The 15902-nt window shown below is 38.3% G+C and overlaps 1 protein-coding gene across 1 annotated transcript in view; it reads right to left on the reverse strand.

Moving 5' to 3' along the window:
- Positions 1–15902, reverse strand: part of LOC126426483 (uncharacterized) — a 126009-nt gene that overhangs the window by 11941 nt on the left and 98166 nt on the right. Inside the window, exon 6 of the mRNA XM_050088393.1 lies at positions 12454–12555. Within this exon, the coding sequence (XP_049944350.1) occupies positions 12454–12555 (102 nt within the window). The remainder of the gene's footprint in view (positions 1–12453; positions 12556–15902) is intronic.

The raw sequence follows: 15902 nt of genomic DNA on the forward strand, positions 1-15902 counted from the left end.
CGACACATGGAGGAGACAATACGTAATCTTTGTTGCCTGTTATTCCTGTTAGTCGTTTTTTTTCCCACTTTGGTAGTCTAAATCTATGAAATTCGCTAGTAGTTATAACAACGCTGATCATTTGCAAACCCAGTCAACCACATAAACAGCGACTGGCATTCATCCGTTCGTGTTTATTCAGCTCAGCTTGTATAGACCCGTCCCCATTTGTCTGCAGTAAAGTTTATTTCTAGGTGCGACAGGGATTCCCTTGGCAGAGACATCACGTACACTATGCACGCATTCAAAAATCATCTTACGATTCTTTCAGAAATCGACTTAGAATTTGTTCAAAAACCAACAGGGATGCGTTCAAAATCATACAAGAAATCGATAGACTGACGTGCGCTGGGTGCTAGGGGCCTTGTGGAACAAGGTCTTTTTCCTCAAAACTATGAATTTGCCCCCCCCCCCCCCCCCCCCCAACCCGAAACTATCGCCCGGGGCATATAACCCAGTTTGCCCCCGCCCCCTAGTTCCGGGTTTGTTGCGCATACGTGAATCTAGCAGCTTAAGCGCACCAGTAAAATTTTTTCCGGATAGCATCTGGCTGCTTGCTGCTATTGCTTATACAGCTAACTGCCACACTTCTGTAGGCAGAAGCAGGAAAGGTACTACTCATACGAGACTCAACTGCCCATTCGGATAAACTCACTCGCAACCGCTCAAATGAATCTAATGTAATGTTGTGACGTCACGCCCATCGGAGCCAATTTGTTGTTGTGAAACATTGCATAGTCTTCCTAAAGGCTTTGACACATTTTGCTGTTGGCAGACACTTTTAAGAGCACTGTGTTTTGTTGTTGTATAAGGTGAATTTCCTTTGCAACTTAAATTTATTTTCGTTTCTTTTTCTCTCATTCGTTTCTTATTGCTGCAGTATTATTCTGCAGTAGCGAGATACAGTAATATTCTTTGTTAGAGTATTGGTTCTTACCAGTCAAAGTTACAAAAATTTAACTGAAAACTAAAACAATGAAAAATTGCCGGAATTCTAAAAAATTCCCGGGTTTTTCCCAGTTGAAAAAATTCCCGGGTTTTTCCCGGATCTCCGGGGTCGCGTACACCCTGCACACCTACACTTATTGTCAAAAGTACGATATATAGAGTACCGAGTGAAATTTATGACTGGATTGAGGACTTTTTGGTAGGGGGATACAGCACGTTATCCCGGATGGAGAGCCTTTGCCGGATGCAGAAGTAACTTCATGGCTGCCTCAGGGAACTGATTTGGGACCCTTGCTGCTCATGTTGTCTATTAAGGACCTAGCAGGCAAGATTAAATAATAACCTCAGACTTTTGCAGATGACAGTTATCTATTACAAAGTACTATCTGAAACAAGGTGCATAAATATTTATTCAGACCTTGATAAGTGGTGCAAAGATTGGCAAGTTGCTTTGAATGTTGATAAATGTAAAATTTTGCACATAACATAATGACAAAATGTGGTATCCTATGACTATAACAACAATGAATCAAAGTTTGCTGATTCCAACTCATATGTAAACCTGAATGTAACACTTTGTAGGGATATGATATGGAATGATCACGCAGGTGTGGATCACACAGGCTGGAGAACATCCTAGAATATAGCTGAAGAGTGTGGTATCCATACCAAATAGGAATGACAGAGAATACTTACTGAACATACATAGAAGGGCAGCACAAATGGTCACACGTTTCTTTCATCCTAGGAAGATTGTAACAGAGATACTGAAGGAACTGTACTGGAAGTTTCAAAAACGGGCTTTAAATGATGACTAAGAATGTACTACAATCCCCTACGTATCGCTCACATAGGGACTGTGATGATAAGATTAGAATAATTACTGCATACAGAGACATTAAAACAATCATTTTTCCCATGCTCAATACATGAATGGAATGGGAAGAAACTGTAATAACTGGTACAATGGGATGCACCTTCTGCCATGCACCTCACAATTGTTTACAGCGTATAGACGTAGATAGTTCGAGTGGCTGATTCACAACTGCTACAATTACTGGCCAGTCCTTCCACAGGACTGAGGCTACAGCAGATCAAGGTGCCCAGTGACGAGTGGAAAATATGGTGCGATGTCTCACAGCGGAACCCACAACTTTACATTTCACTGCAATTTCACTGGACTGTGATAGTCACTGCCCAGAATCTAGCACACCAAGGGGCTGTAATGCCACTATCAAATACTAACTGATGGTTTTGTGTGACCTTCAATTAAGGTTCACTCATGTGCAGATTGACCTTTTTGACTCCCTTAAACCTTCAGAAGGTTGCAAATATCTGTTCACAGCAGTAGACAGATTTACACAATGGGCAGAAGCTATACCCATTATAGGCAGCTCTTGTGTCACCGAGAGAAACAGACGAAGTCTTCGCATTTGGATCTTCTAGGCCTTCGAACTACATATAAACCTAGCATTACAGCACTGAACAGCATACCACAAAGTCCTCCCACAACCCGACAGCTACACCGACGCCACAGCCAACACTCCGACCGATTAAATTTCAGTACTCTTATATTCTTGTTCTGCACTTTTTTGGGGAATGGGTGAGGCGGACTGTGTGGCGACAATCGACTGACCAATCGAGTGTGATACGTGTTATCCGTGATGTAGTTTGTAGTCTCTGAACTCTTGTAGCCTTTGTGCTTGGACTTGGTTTGTTACTGTACTGTGTCTGTTTTACTGTGTCTAGTAAAGAAATCCTTTGTACTTTAGAAGTTTGTGTACTGGCTTGTCTGTGGTGTATCAAGTATACCCACAGGAATATGCAAATTCAATTGTACCTATCAAATACCCCCATATCTTTTTTAAGTTTATTTGCAACTTCAGCTAGCTCATCGCTAAACAGCTTTGCCACTACAGCCTTTCATTTCCTTGGGTTGCATGGCAAGCTTTTCTTCACCTTGTTTACCGCTTTCCCAAGTGATCTTTTGGAACTATATGATTTACAGGGTGACAAAATGCAAGATGATGTGGGAGTTTATTCTTCTCTCAATGCCTCCTTTGTCTTTCCCTGTTTTGCATACATTTAAGTTTAAATTTCTTTTGATTATCCTGCAAGGCAGCTTTATTTTTTTTTCTCTCTGTAACTTATCTCTTTTGCATTCCTTTTCTAACATTGCCTGATACTGAATTGGAGATTGCTTCAATTTTTCTCTAAACTTGGGGCATCTTTCAGTGGATGACATGCTTGTCCTATAATAAATTACAAGAATAATACTTTCAGCTGGTTGATAATAACAACAATCACAACAATAATATCAACAATAACAATAACTGTGTCTGTTGTTACAGTAAAATTTCCTTGTTACAAAGTTCTGGTATCACAGTAACAACTCTAACACTTTGACATGTCACACCCGAAACGAATTTCTTGACATGATAGTGTGTTCCTACAAAAAAATATTATAATTGAAAGTTGTAGGCCATGTAACTAACCTGATATACAAATAAATGTCTATTTCTGTGTTGCGAGTGTGACAGAAATTCCTTTTGATTCACTTATTTACATGTATTATAAATGTAAAACCACAGTTACAGCTTCACAATTATCCGGAGAGTATATGCAAAACACATGGACATTCAACTTCAAAGACACTAGTCTGTAGGGCTGCCGACATTTCACATTAAATTTTACATTTTTTATCCCTGACATCAAGAGTAAGTTCGTAACTGTTTTACACCTTTCAGGTCAGGATATAATGAAAACTGGGATTAATTTCTGTCCTTGACCTTTTGGCTACAGAAAGATATGCCACACTTTAAGATCTATTAAACTTTATTTTTTTTATTATGAAGGGTCCTTTCACATGGAATGACCCAATTAATTAGAACAAAAAGTTTACATATTTGTCAAAAATATAATGTAGAATAAAATGAGTTTGTTCTTAATTGCAAAAACAAAAGGAAAATTCAATTTCGTCTACAGCACAATCTATCATGAATGGAAACAATATTTTCAGTATGCCCTAGGTATTTCTCAGCACGAATCCGAATATGCAAGAAAAATGAGGTGTGTGTGTGTGTGTGTGTGTGTATGTGTGTGTGTGTGTGTGTGTGTGTGTGTGTGTTCCCATTTGAAGCTACGAAGTTGGCACCCCACAGGGTGGTTAGGGGGTGGACAGTTTTAGCAGATGAAAATATTAAATTTTTATCTGAAACATTTTTTTGTATGATGTGCGTTGTTTTACGCGATATCACTCAAACTGAATTATCATTGGTTTTGACGTATTACAGAGTCATCATCTAATGATACTAGAAGTGCATTGAATGTTACCCACTTCTATCATCATCTTATGACTACTTGGCAATAAAGAAATGGTAACAATTCAATTTGAGTACCATGTGGTACAGATATGTAACAAAAAATTTTACACACTTTACGGCCATATGGTTCAGATGAATGAGAACAGGATAGGGAACATAATTTTTGAACATGTCAACTGTAGAAAAACACTCTGGTACAAGTGACTCCAAGAAATCACAATCAATTTGAAAGAGAAGATGATTCACAAACATCAAATTATGAACAAAGATACTTTTTATAGTACATTTTTGAACTCTCATGTCCAGTGAAATCCAAAGACAGTAACTGCAGCAAAAAGTTACAAGTAAACCACTGTCTATATTACTGGGTGACTCTCCTGAAATCCATGGCATTGTACACACATCCATCTGCAGGAGGCATGTCAAACAGCTTCCATGAGCAACAAAAATTTGATTTTCAACATTCACGGGGGAAGAAAAGAAAAGAAAAGTGGGAAAAAATGTGGCACATTCGATGTAATGTAAGAACTGAGCATATGTCTATAATGTTTCTAGCATTCTTACAGAATGTCTCAAAAGCATTTCTATATTGCATGCGTTTCTATATTGCGTTAGACAAATTGAAGAACAGCATTTGAAAAAAAGCAACAAAACTGGAATATTTTTAACTTAATTCCTATTTGTCATATGAGAAACATTTGAAAGTAAGCCTAAATACTGCTGATTTTGTGAGAGATGTTCAAAATATTACTACTCCAAAATCTGATCATCTGTAAATATTTTACTGCTGCAGATCAGAAATTCCTCATTATAGAGCATAGTTTTCTACCACGTGAGAGATTTTGTGCTTAGAGATAGGAACAAAATATCCTTTCACCCAGAAAACTTGATTCCAGTCACTGCTAATGCCAAGGACAACAGATTCCTTCTATGCAAGATACAGTAGAACCAGAGGATTTCAGGCATCTTAGCACATTAGACCACAGGCTGAGTAGAGTCTCATTCCAAATAACTGCATATGCCTAGCTATTTATTTCATCTGATAACCCTGTTACGCTAAGGAGAAGGATAAGGCGTAACAACCAGCAGCTATTGTTTTGTCAAAGCATTGCCAAGAGGTAGTGGGAAAATAAATCAGCCGCTAAATAATGTTCCAGTTTTCCCTGTCTCGTGTGATGAAATTCTACCCATTAATAAGTCCCAAGAAGAAAGCCTTACTTGATAAGTGACAGTATACCCCAAATGAAAAATGGAATTTATAAGACCAGGTACCAAATGAGTAGAAGATTTGCACATCCATTTGGCAAAACCTATCCACTGAGGGAAGAAAATGTAATGCTGACAGTAAATGTTTAGTGTAATTGCACAATTTTAGTGTTAAGTTTTTCCACATATTCTGTTGTTGCTTGTGCAGACTTGTATTGTGGTAAACATTATGTCTTTTGACCCGTGTTGTACTTGTATTGTGGTAAACATTATGTCTTTTGACCCGTGTTGTTGTACTTTCTCAAAACAAGGTTTCTATTTCTGCAATAAGTAACACAGAAACAACAGAGTGTTTCAGAAGCACAATGTTGTAACTGCACAGATTCAACACTGTTCATTTGGGTGGAGGGGTGCTTTTTCTTTTCGTTTTCTTTCAAGGATAACATAAGTAATTGTGTAATAATTGTTACAAGAATATGCAAAATGGCCTTTTATATCGTATATACTGCCTGCATCAAAAAATCACAAATACGTTCAATTAAAATAGGCAAGCACATAGATAAGCATGAAATATCCAGAACACAGAATACTTCAGTTATAGCAACAGCAAAATCCCATTTCCCATTCATTTCTCACTGGAACACATGCCACTTGTTTGACAATGTGTGAGCCAAAATAGTTATGGAAAGTTTCATGAAAGAAACTGTTGGTGTAGACAAGAAAAATTTACATTTATAGTCTATAGCTAACATACATAGTATACAGCTAATTCTTCCATTGTATCTGTGATTGTCTACCTCTAGTTTTAAAATGACAATGACTCTTCATGCAATATTAATTTAAACATGGTTGCAACTGATTTCATAAACCACTTTTGAAGGAGAAATACGAGCCACAAATTCACTTAATGCACGGTCATTACGTTGAGAGTTGTGCGTTATAACCCATTGTGGCCAAACGTGAAAATATATTGGTCATTTACTCAGGAATGGAAAGACGTATCACTAACCTCCCACCATAAAAAGATTTCAATAATTTAAACAATCTACAGAGACAGATGTGGCTTTGCTTCATTTAAACTGAAAAAAATATTTTTAAGCACTTTGGATGACTTGAAAACAGTAGCACCCCAATTTGACGTCTCCATCACACATCCCTTTGGGCGACAGGCAGATTCCATATTCAAACAGCATTTGACATTGTGCCACAACACACACTTAACGAAGGTACAAGCATACAGAATAGGTTCTCAGATATGCGAGTGGCATGAAGACTTCCTAAGTTATAGAATTCAGTACGTTGTCCTCGATGGTGAGTGTGTATCAGACGTCTGGAATGCCCCAGTGAAGTGCGACAGGACCGCTACTATTTTCTCCATACATAGACGATTTGCAGCTGTTTGCTTACAATGCTGTAGTGTACGGGAAGGTGTTATTGAGTAACTGTAAAAGCATACTAGGTGTCTTACACGAATTTCTAGTCGGTGTGATGAATGTAGAAAAATGTAAGTTAACGTGGATTAGTAGCAAAAACAAACCCAGAATATTTGAATACAGCACTAATAGTGTGTTGCTTGACAAAGTGAGATCAATTACATATCTAGCCACAACATTGCTAAGCGATATGAAACAGAACGAGCGTGCAAGAATTGTACTAGGGAAGACGAATGCTTGGCAAGTTTATTGGGAGAATTTTAGGAAAGTGTGGTTAAGAACCGTTCAAGTGTTTGGGATTGGATTACAGGAATACATTGAAGCAATACAGAAGCTGGCTGTTATGTATGAACAACATGCAAGTGTTACAGAGATGATTCGAGAACTCAAATGAGAATCCCTGGAGGGAAGGTGATGTTCTTTTCGAGGGACACTATTGAGGAAATTTAGGAAAGGGCATTTGAAACTGAGTTCAGAACAACTGTTTTGCTGCCAATGTGCATTTCACATATGGACCACGAAGATAAGAAAAATTAGGGCTCGTACAGAAGCACGTAAAAAGTAATTTTTCCTCACTATTTGCGAGTGGAGTGGGAAGGGGAATGACTAAGAGTGGTAAACAGTACGCTCTGCCACGCTTGCGAAGTAGGTAGGTAGGTAGGGAGGTAGGTAGGTAGGTACGTATATGTAAAGTATTGATGCCAGAATGAGATTTTCACTCTGCAGCGGAGTGTGCGCTGATATGACACTTCCTGACAGATTAAAACTGTGTGCCGGACCGAGACTCGAACTCGGGACCTTTGCCTTTCGCGGGCCAAGTGTTCTACCATCTAGCTACCCAAGCATGACTCACGCACGCCCCTTCCTCACAGTTTGGAAGGTAGGAGATGAGGTACGGGCAGAAGTGAAGCTGTGGGGACGTGCTAGGGTAGCTCAGATGGTAGAGCACTTGCCCGCAAAAGGCAAAGGTCCTGAATTCGAGTCTCGGTCCGGCACACAGTTTTAATCTGCCAGGAAGTTTCAAAGTACTGATGGTTTGAGAATATTCTCCACTGAAATGTTAACAATATTTCATTGACCAGCCACACTGTATTGGTGCACCATTTATGTTTCCTGTTTGTCTTTGTGTATATCTTACTTTAGTTTCTGAAGTAGTCTTAACACATGACAATTTTAATATCCCAATGCAGGGATAGTCTTTGAATGTTTTAGGGTGATCAATGATGGATTTCACTATGGCATCAGTTTCTTTGATAATTTGAAAATATTATTTTCTTGTTGAATTACACAGCAGTGTTACCAAATATTTCTAATCCAAAAAGTATGTTAAAAATATCCAACGAATAGTAAGAGTTCTGCAAAATATATTTCAGTCTCATTAAATTTTCACGAAATGCAACGAAAAAATTTTAACGTTAAATGTCAGAATTTATCTTTGCAGGACAGGTATAATACTTCCACAGGCTTCTGTAACAAATTTTCGAAATGTGAAGTTACTCCTACTCTCTTGTCGACTGCAACTGCCTCTCTAATTCATGTATTTTGCTTCGCTTTTTTAACTCTTGTCAACATTTATGAGCTGTCGTACAATGTAGGACACACCCGAAAATCGTTTACTGTAGATTTTGGGTCCATGGTTTGATTTCAGTCAGTAAATTAACATGCAACAAGTTGCCCTTTTGCAGCCACTCTCAGACCGATACAGTTCAAACTGGTATGCAATTTTCCAGTTGCTAGCCAACGAAATATTATATGCAAGCCTTATCACTCCAGTTTCCCAAGCAGAATTTGTAAGATCTTGCTGTGGCCTCCTCCTGAATTCACAAATGAAATGTCACCATCACTTTTTATTTCTTGTAACTCTGTTGTTTAGATACTGTTCAACTCATTTCGATTTATTTCACCTTTGCGTCACAGAAAGTGCTAAAAAGCACTGTTTTCTATTGTTAATAAAATTGTGACACATTCTTTGTTTTCAGTGTTAGATATCATTCTTAACATTCTTAAATTGTGTTGCCAACTGATGCCTGACAATATCGACAAAATTATTTATGGTGTGAGAAGTTGCTTCAGTGTAATGAATATCTGAGAAACTACTGTTGTCAAATACTGAATGTGTGCAGGTTTCTTAAATGACATCATATAGAACTATTATAAATGTGTGCTCTGTTGAGATACAAATATGAGTAACACGAATGGACTTTATGCTTTAGTTTGGAAGATCAATGTAAAGATTATGTCCATGTGGTGCCTTTTTCCTCGTGCACAATCGCTAGTGCGTGGGAAGAAAAGCACATGCGCAAAAATTAGTGAAAACAATGCACATATGCATGCATGTTCTCGCATTGCCAAAGCAATCTGCTATCCATCCCCTTGCGTGCTTGGGAGTTTGTGTTGCACTTTCTGTGACGCAAAGGTGAAATAAATCGAAATGAGTTGAACAGTATCTAAACAACAGAGTTACAAGAAATAAAAAGTGATGGTGGCATTTCATTTGTGAATTCAGGAGGAGGCCACAGCAAGATCTTACAAATTCTGCTTGGGAAACTGGAGTGATAAGGCTTGCATATAATATTTCGTTGGCTAGCAACTGGAAAATTGCATACCAGTTTCAACTGTTTATTTCACATTTCAAAATAAGCATTTCGCTGATTATTTCTGAAACTGAGAAATACTTAAGGGATGGTCTTAGTCACTCTCCGAAGTTTACTGACTTTCAATACATATTTGTATTTTATATTATAAAAACCTGTCTACACCACTTCAGTCAAAAGAAATTTTACATAGATCAACATCATTGTACTCGACAAATTTGGTAATGCGACACACCCCAGAATTCACTTGAATGGAGGTTGTGTTTTCCAATTTCATTGTTCTTCATTAATATCCCTTATTTCAATTTCTTTTGATTAGATATCATGCTCCTCAGTTGCGCCAGTTGGCATTAGCATGAATATGCATCCACAGTTTTCAAAGGTATTTTACATAAATTTGTAGATGGCTGCTTCTCTGGTTTTCTACTTTGAAATTTATCTTATTCTTTACAGTGATATTATCACAGACTTTTTATCTAACACTTGACACTCAGGGCACCACATATCAAATTTTTATACAAATAACCTTCAGAAGCGACATTCCATATTAGTTCTTTTTGACTGTAATCATTTCAGCACGCTTTCTTTGCAATCAACAGACATTGTTGCACACAAATCACCTCAAAGGATAACCTCAGCACACTACAGAACTAAACACACAGGCTACAGCTACCTATGTCTGCTAAACAGTGCAAAATATTCACGCCGAACCCAGGACACAATGCACTGATAAATGGGCACGCATAGTTGCATTGTTAGAAATTTCAGCACGCGCAGAAAGTCAAACAGAAAAAAGTCATCGTGTGGATGCACCTTAAGATAAATTCTACATTAAATGCCAATGTTTCTTGATGGCTGAATGTTAAAGTCATTTTGTTTTGAAGACAACGTTCTTACACAACATGATGTTTATGTGCAGCCTTATGAATAGAAAGGGAGTCACACAATTACCGTGAACTGTAAATACCTCAACAAGGAAATACTTACACACGTGGATATTGTCAGCAACTATAAGATGGCAATAACTGGTGTTAACTAATAAATGACTATACACTCACTCAACCGTGCAGCCCACATTTATACAAGTTTCTTCTGGTCTCACTAGGTACCCAGTTTTAGTATACTGTAGATAATTAATTAATTACAGAAACTCACGCTGTTTGTGGAAAATGAGCATGTGACAGAGCACGTTGTGGCAGATCGATCAGATACATGGATATTACAGTCACTGATCATTGTCATTGTGCATGTGTGCACGAGTCTGTCTAACCGTAGCTTCTCACAGGGCACTTACAGGCCAAACATAAAGGAAATAAAAGACAGCTGTTTTTTGTGACTTCAGTCCATAGTAGTTATACAAATCATTAACATTATGCATAAATACAGAGGGGTCCAGAAAAATGTAGAAACATTCTGATAGTCAATATTAATTAAACAAAATTACATACCCCTAAAATTCTTGTCCAGGGGAAAGATTATTTTGTGTGTTCAAAGTGACCACTATTAGCAGGCAAATAATGTCAATGCCACTGTACTATGGCTGACAGTGTTGCCAGTGTAGACAGCCGCACAGAACATCCTCCACAGGCAGAAGTCAAGAGATGTAAGGTCTGGAGACTGTGGTGGGTACTCAACTGTTCCTCTTCGACTTATCCATTGACCGTGTAGGCTTTCATCCAAGTAGGCTCTGACATCTCTGTGGTGGCAAGGCAGAGCACCATCTTGTTGTAGGTAAAATGTTTCATTTCCAAAGACCTCTCAGATGGCACGTAAAATCGACGTTTGCGGCATATGAAGATACATCTCACCCGTTACGGTACCTTCAAAGAAGAATGGGCCAATCAAATCATGCAGTGACAGACCACACCACACATTAACACCTGGTAGGTTAACATGTTTGTCCATGTGAACATGACGATTTTCAAGAGCCCAATACATGCAGTTGTGGCAATTTGCAGTGCTGTTACAGTTGAATTGCTTTCGTCAGACCAGATAACCATCCGTGCAAACCATTCATCCTAGTGAAGCGTGCCTTCAAACCACTCGCAGTACTCCATCCTCCGATTCGAGTCATCCTCATTCGAAAGCAGCAGCAATCTTGGAATGTACACTTTCCACTTTGCAGCCTTCAGAATTCGTCATAAGCTTGACTGGCTTACCCTGCTATCACGTGCACCGTGCCTCACAAATTTTTGAAGTGACCTAGCAAAATATTGCAACACAGCAGTGCTGGAAGCTGGACTCGGTGATGTTTGTGGTCGGCCAGACCTTCTGTTTTGCACATCCTGAAAAGTACCATTGGCTTCAAATTTATCCTGAATACGATAAATAGTGGTACATGTTGGTGTTTGAGTTCTCTATGCATTACGCAATTGCCTTTCTACCTACATCATGTTTTCACACTTCCAGTACCACTTCAATACAGGCTTGCATTACTCAAATAGCAATCATACTTCATTCACTGCTGCACTGTCATCTGCTGGAAAACATGTTGAGCCAGCAATTCACCTGTAAGTTCACAGGATACTAATATCATCCGACAGACTTTAAATACTTTCTATGGTGTAGATATGTGATAGTCAAGAGGAAGAAAACACAAAACAAAATCTGGCAGACACTGGCATTTATGTTTAACCTAGATAATATAAAGATTTTAGAAATCTCTAGTTGTTTCACATCAAAATGTCTTTTAAATCTAGTTTTTCTGCATGAATGCTTATTGGTGCATACTATCATTTTTTTTAAAGATTGTTTTCTACATTCTTTCTCCTAACTATTGTTTTAAAATGCCCAAGTGATACAATGTAGAATGTAATTTTTGTTCTGTAAATTTTCAGCTGTGGAGCAGTTTCGAGAAACACATGTAGTCATAAACCACAAGGAAATTAAATAGTTAGTAGCTTCACGTACCGTCAATGTAACTTCAGCTGTTTTCACTTTCCTCGGTGACGGAGATATGTCAAATGTCAGCTTCTTTGCAACTGCCATAACTTTCTGAGGCACGTCACAGACCTGTAAATAGTAGTTTGCACTCTTACTCGTGTATATACTAGGAACTATAGTACTAGTGAGAAACACGTTTAAAATCATAAAAAAAACTATGGGGCCATTCCATGCCAAATGGTCCAATTTCGGAAAAAAGTTCTAAATGACCATCTTGGATTTTGCTGAAATTTTGTGTGAACATTCACATATGTTCCCAACAAATAATGGTAAAGGTTTAATTTTGCCAGTTAAATACTTGTGCAATTATAGTCATTTTTCGACGCCATAGCACAGCCACCAACAGTGCACCCGTGGGTTTTCAGAAGCTTTGGGACATATTGTCTCAGGCAGTATTTTCTTGGGAGGGGGGGGGGGGGGGGCTGTCATTTTGTACAACTTTTTGCCCTTACAGAAGTTAAAGAATAAAAGAAAGATTTCCTGAGAGATTAGCACATAGATGATTTGAAGGAATGCCTGCCAGAAAAATTGACACACAATAAAAGCGCAAAGCTTTCAAGAATAACTGTGGAATAAGCACAAAAATTTCAATGTAATAACTTACCAGAACAAGGCCTCTGAACATAAAATTTCACTGTCCTAGTGTTTCTGCTAGTTTACAAATTGAGGGGAAAGATGACGATTTTTCTAAAAATGCCAAAAATGGCTATTTTTTTAACCCACTTTCATTACAAAGACCATGTTCTAAACTACCTAAGAAGTTATATTTGCTTTTGCTATATGAGCATATAAGCACTTAAAAAAAGCGACAGAGTGGAGGTGCTTTGAAAATAGTCACATATTCTATGGCAACTCAAATCTGACACCTTTTATTATGTTCTACAATTGTTCAGTACTCTCTGTGGAAGATAATATCAGAAGTCCTGATGACTACAAAAGAAGCTCGAGTCAAAAAAACTGCAAGCAAGTACACTTTTTTGACGTCTTTATAGCATTCAGCTCTACAAAATACTTCTTATAAAAATGAAATCAAATAAGGAATCCAATAAGAAGAATAGGTTTTTCCCCCCTCATAATTTGAGGTAACCTCGTTTGAAAAGTCTAATTTTTTGGGTGCTGTGTTACCAAAGTTACTTGCCAAAGAATTGCATCAGTGGCATCATTTGGCCAGCAGTACACTTTTCCTCATGACATTCTACAGCAAATTAATGAAACCTGTAAACAATTCAAATAGCTTGAAGTAAACGTAACCTTAGGATCTTAAAAGAGAGCTCATCTAGCTTTGGCACCTGACAATTACAGGAATGTATCATAAGGCTTGGCATCCTGTGTAAAGAAACTCTTATCAGGCTCAGAAACCAGTAGTAAAGGAAACCCACCCGTAGCTGCTACTGCACAGCTGTTGGTCACAGACCCTACGGCGATGGGGATGCTGCGTGACTCACATTAAAAGGAACCAGCAGTGGTTAAGCCACCATGGACCACAGCAATGTTTATATAATTTTTAACCAGTACACTAACGTTCCACATTTACAGCAAACTATGCTAACACAAATTATGCTATGCCTTAAACAAATATTACTCTGACACGTCATTATTACTGCATAATAAAAAGATATACTAATAATTTGCCATAATGTTAATCTATTCCATAAAATGGCAGAAAGAGCGCTGTGAACTTCACCGAAGTTTAAACAGTGTGATGATGGTGTAACACCGGCAAGCTATTTATACAATGTGTGCTACAGCTGTTATGCAACAATTTCACTCCCATGATCTCCGCTGTCTTACTAATTCACAGTTAAACTGTGAAGTTTGTAACCAGTTTGATTCTGTAGTTATAGTTCCTTAGTTTCTCATATTTTATCTTCACAGTTCTTACGCGTTGTGCATGTTGGTGGAAGCAGAATTTTTTGGGAGTCAGCTTCAAATGCTGGTTCTTTAAATTTTCCCAATAGTGTCCCTTGAAAAGAACGTCACCTTCCCTCCAGGGACTCCCATTTGAGTTCTCAAAGCATCTCTGTGACACTTACATGTTGTTTGAACCTACCGATAACACATCTAGCAGACTGCCTCCAAATTGCTTTGATGTCTTCCTTTAATCCGACCAGGTACAGATCCCAAACACTCGAGCAGTACTCAAGGATAAGTCACACCACCTTCTTATATGCAGTCCCCATTAAAGGTGAACCACACTTTCCTAACATTCTCCCACAGGGTGTACACGTGGCCGAGGAAAAAATATTCCCGGATTTCCCGGTTAAAAATACACTCTCTCTCGGATGGAAACACACTTTTTCCGTGTTAAGTAACACTATACTCTTCCTCGGAACTGTAAAACTTATCAATCCTTTCACCGGCATAGAATTTCCAGCACTTTAGAAAATGAAACTCAGGGAAAAAAACACATTTTGGAAAGTTGTCTGATGTGCAGTAACATATACACTACATATTTTTGTATTACGAAAGTATAAATTCGAATTTGAAATTGAGACTGCGATGCGCTTTTGTAAGCCAGTCGCAGCTCATGCCAAGCTTTCGCCAGCCGATGACAGCGGATATTCAGAGCATAGGACACGTGATGCAGTCAGCCAACAGCAAGTTAAGTAGTGTGACATGCGAATAGAAAAAGGTAGTGGTTTAAATTAATATACATAGTGTTGCCTCTCCCTGGCACTAAAGTGTGAATTGCAGAGTAGCCACGTAGATGTATAATATTGGTCTCCAAGATTAATAAGCTGCAAGAGAAGCAAAGCTTTCACACATAATGCTGATATTTCTTGCACGTGTACGCTTTAAGATACAGCACACAAATGTGCCAGTAAAATTTTTAACAACGACATAAATGTCTGATCTTCTGGGCTCGAAAATATTCTAAATGGTCGTCCTCAAAGATTTGATTTTTGAATGAAGAGTCAAACGCTCTCCGATTTAAGTAGTTCATCGGACATTCGTGCACATAGTTCATCTGCGTAAAAGGAAATTTACTATGAAAGTAACGCTTTTCAAACAACCATTTGGAATATTTTACCGCGACCTCTTAGAAATAGATTCGTTTCAGCAGTTGCCAGAGAGCACCAGGTGACAGGCATTGCCGCACTTGCGCAGCTACAATGGTGCAAGAAGCTCATACGTTCGTACGTCTAAAACATTAAAACATCTTACATTATGTCATAAAAGAAACAAGACATTAGAGGATACTCCAAGAGCATGGTAATTTTGTGGGCCATACTAAAACGCATAATTTGGCTTAAAGTGCACATTCGTATGTCCACATTCAGATGTAAATTTTCTTGGAGTACCAGTACTGTATTGTCTCATGTTTGGTTCTTTATTATGGCATAATGCCATACGTGCTAGAAGATGAAGACGTGAACTTGAAATACAGCAAATAGTTGAAACTAACCAATAGTGTG

Source organism: Schistocerca serialis, chromosome 11 (assembly GCF_023864345.2).
Source record: "Schistocerca serialis cubense isolate TAMUIC-IGC-003099 chromosome 11, iqSchSeri2.2, whole genome shotgun sequence".
Classification (NCBI taxonomy): Eukaryota; Metazoa; Arthropoda; class Insecta; order Orthoptera; family Acrididae; genus Schistocerca; species Schistocerca serialis.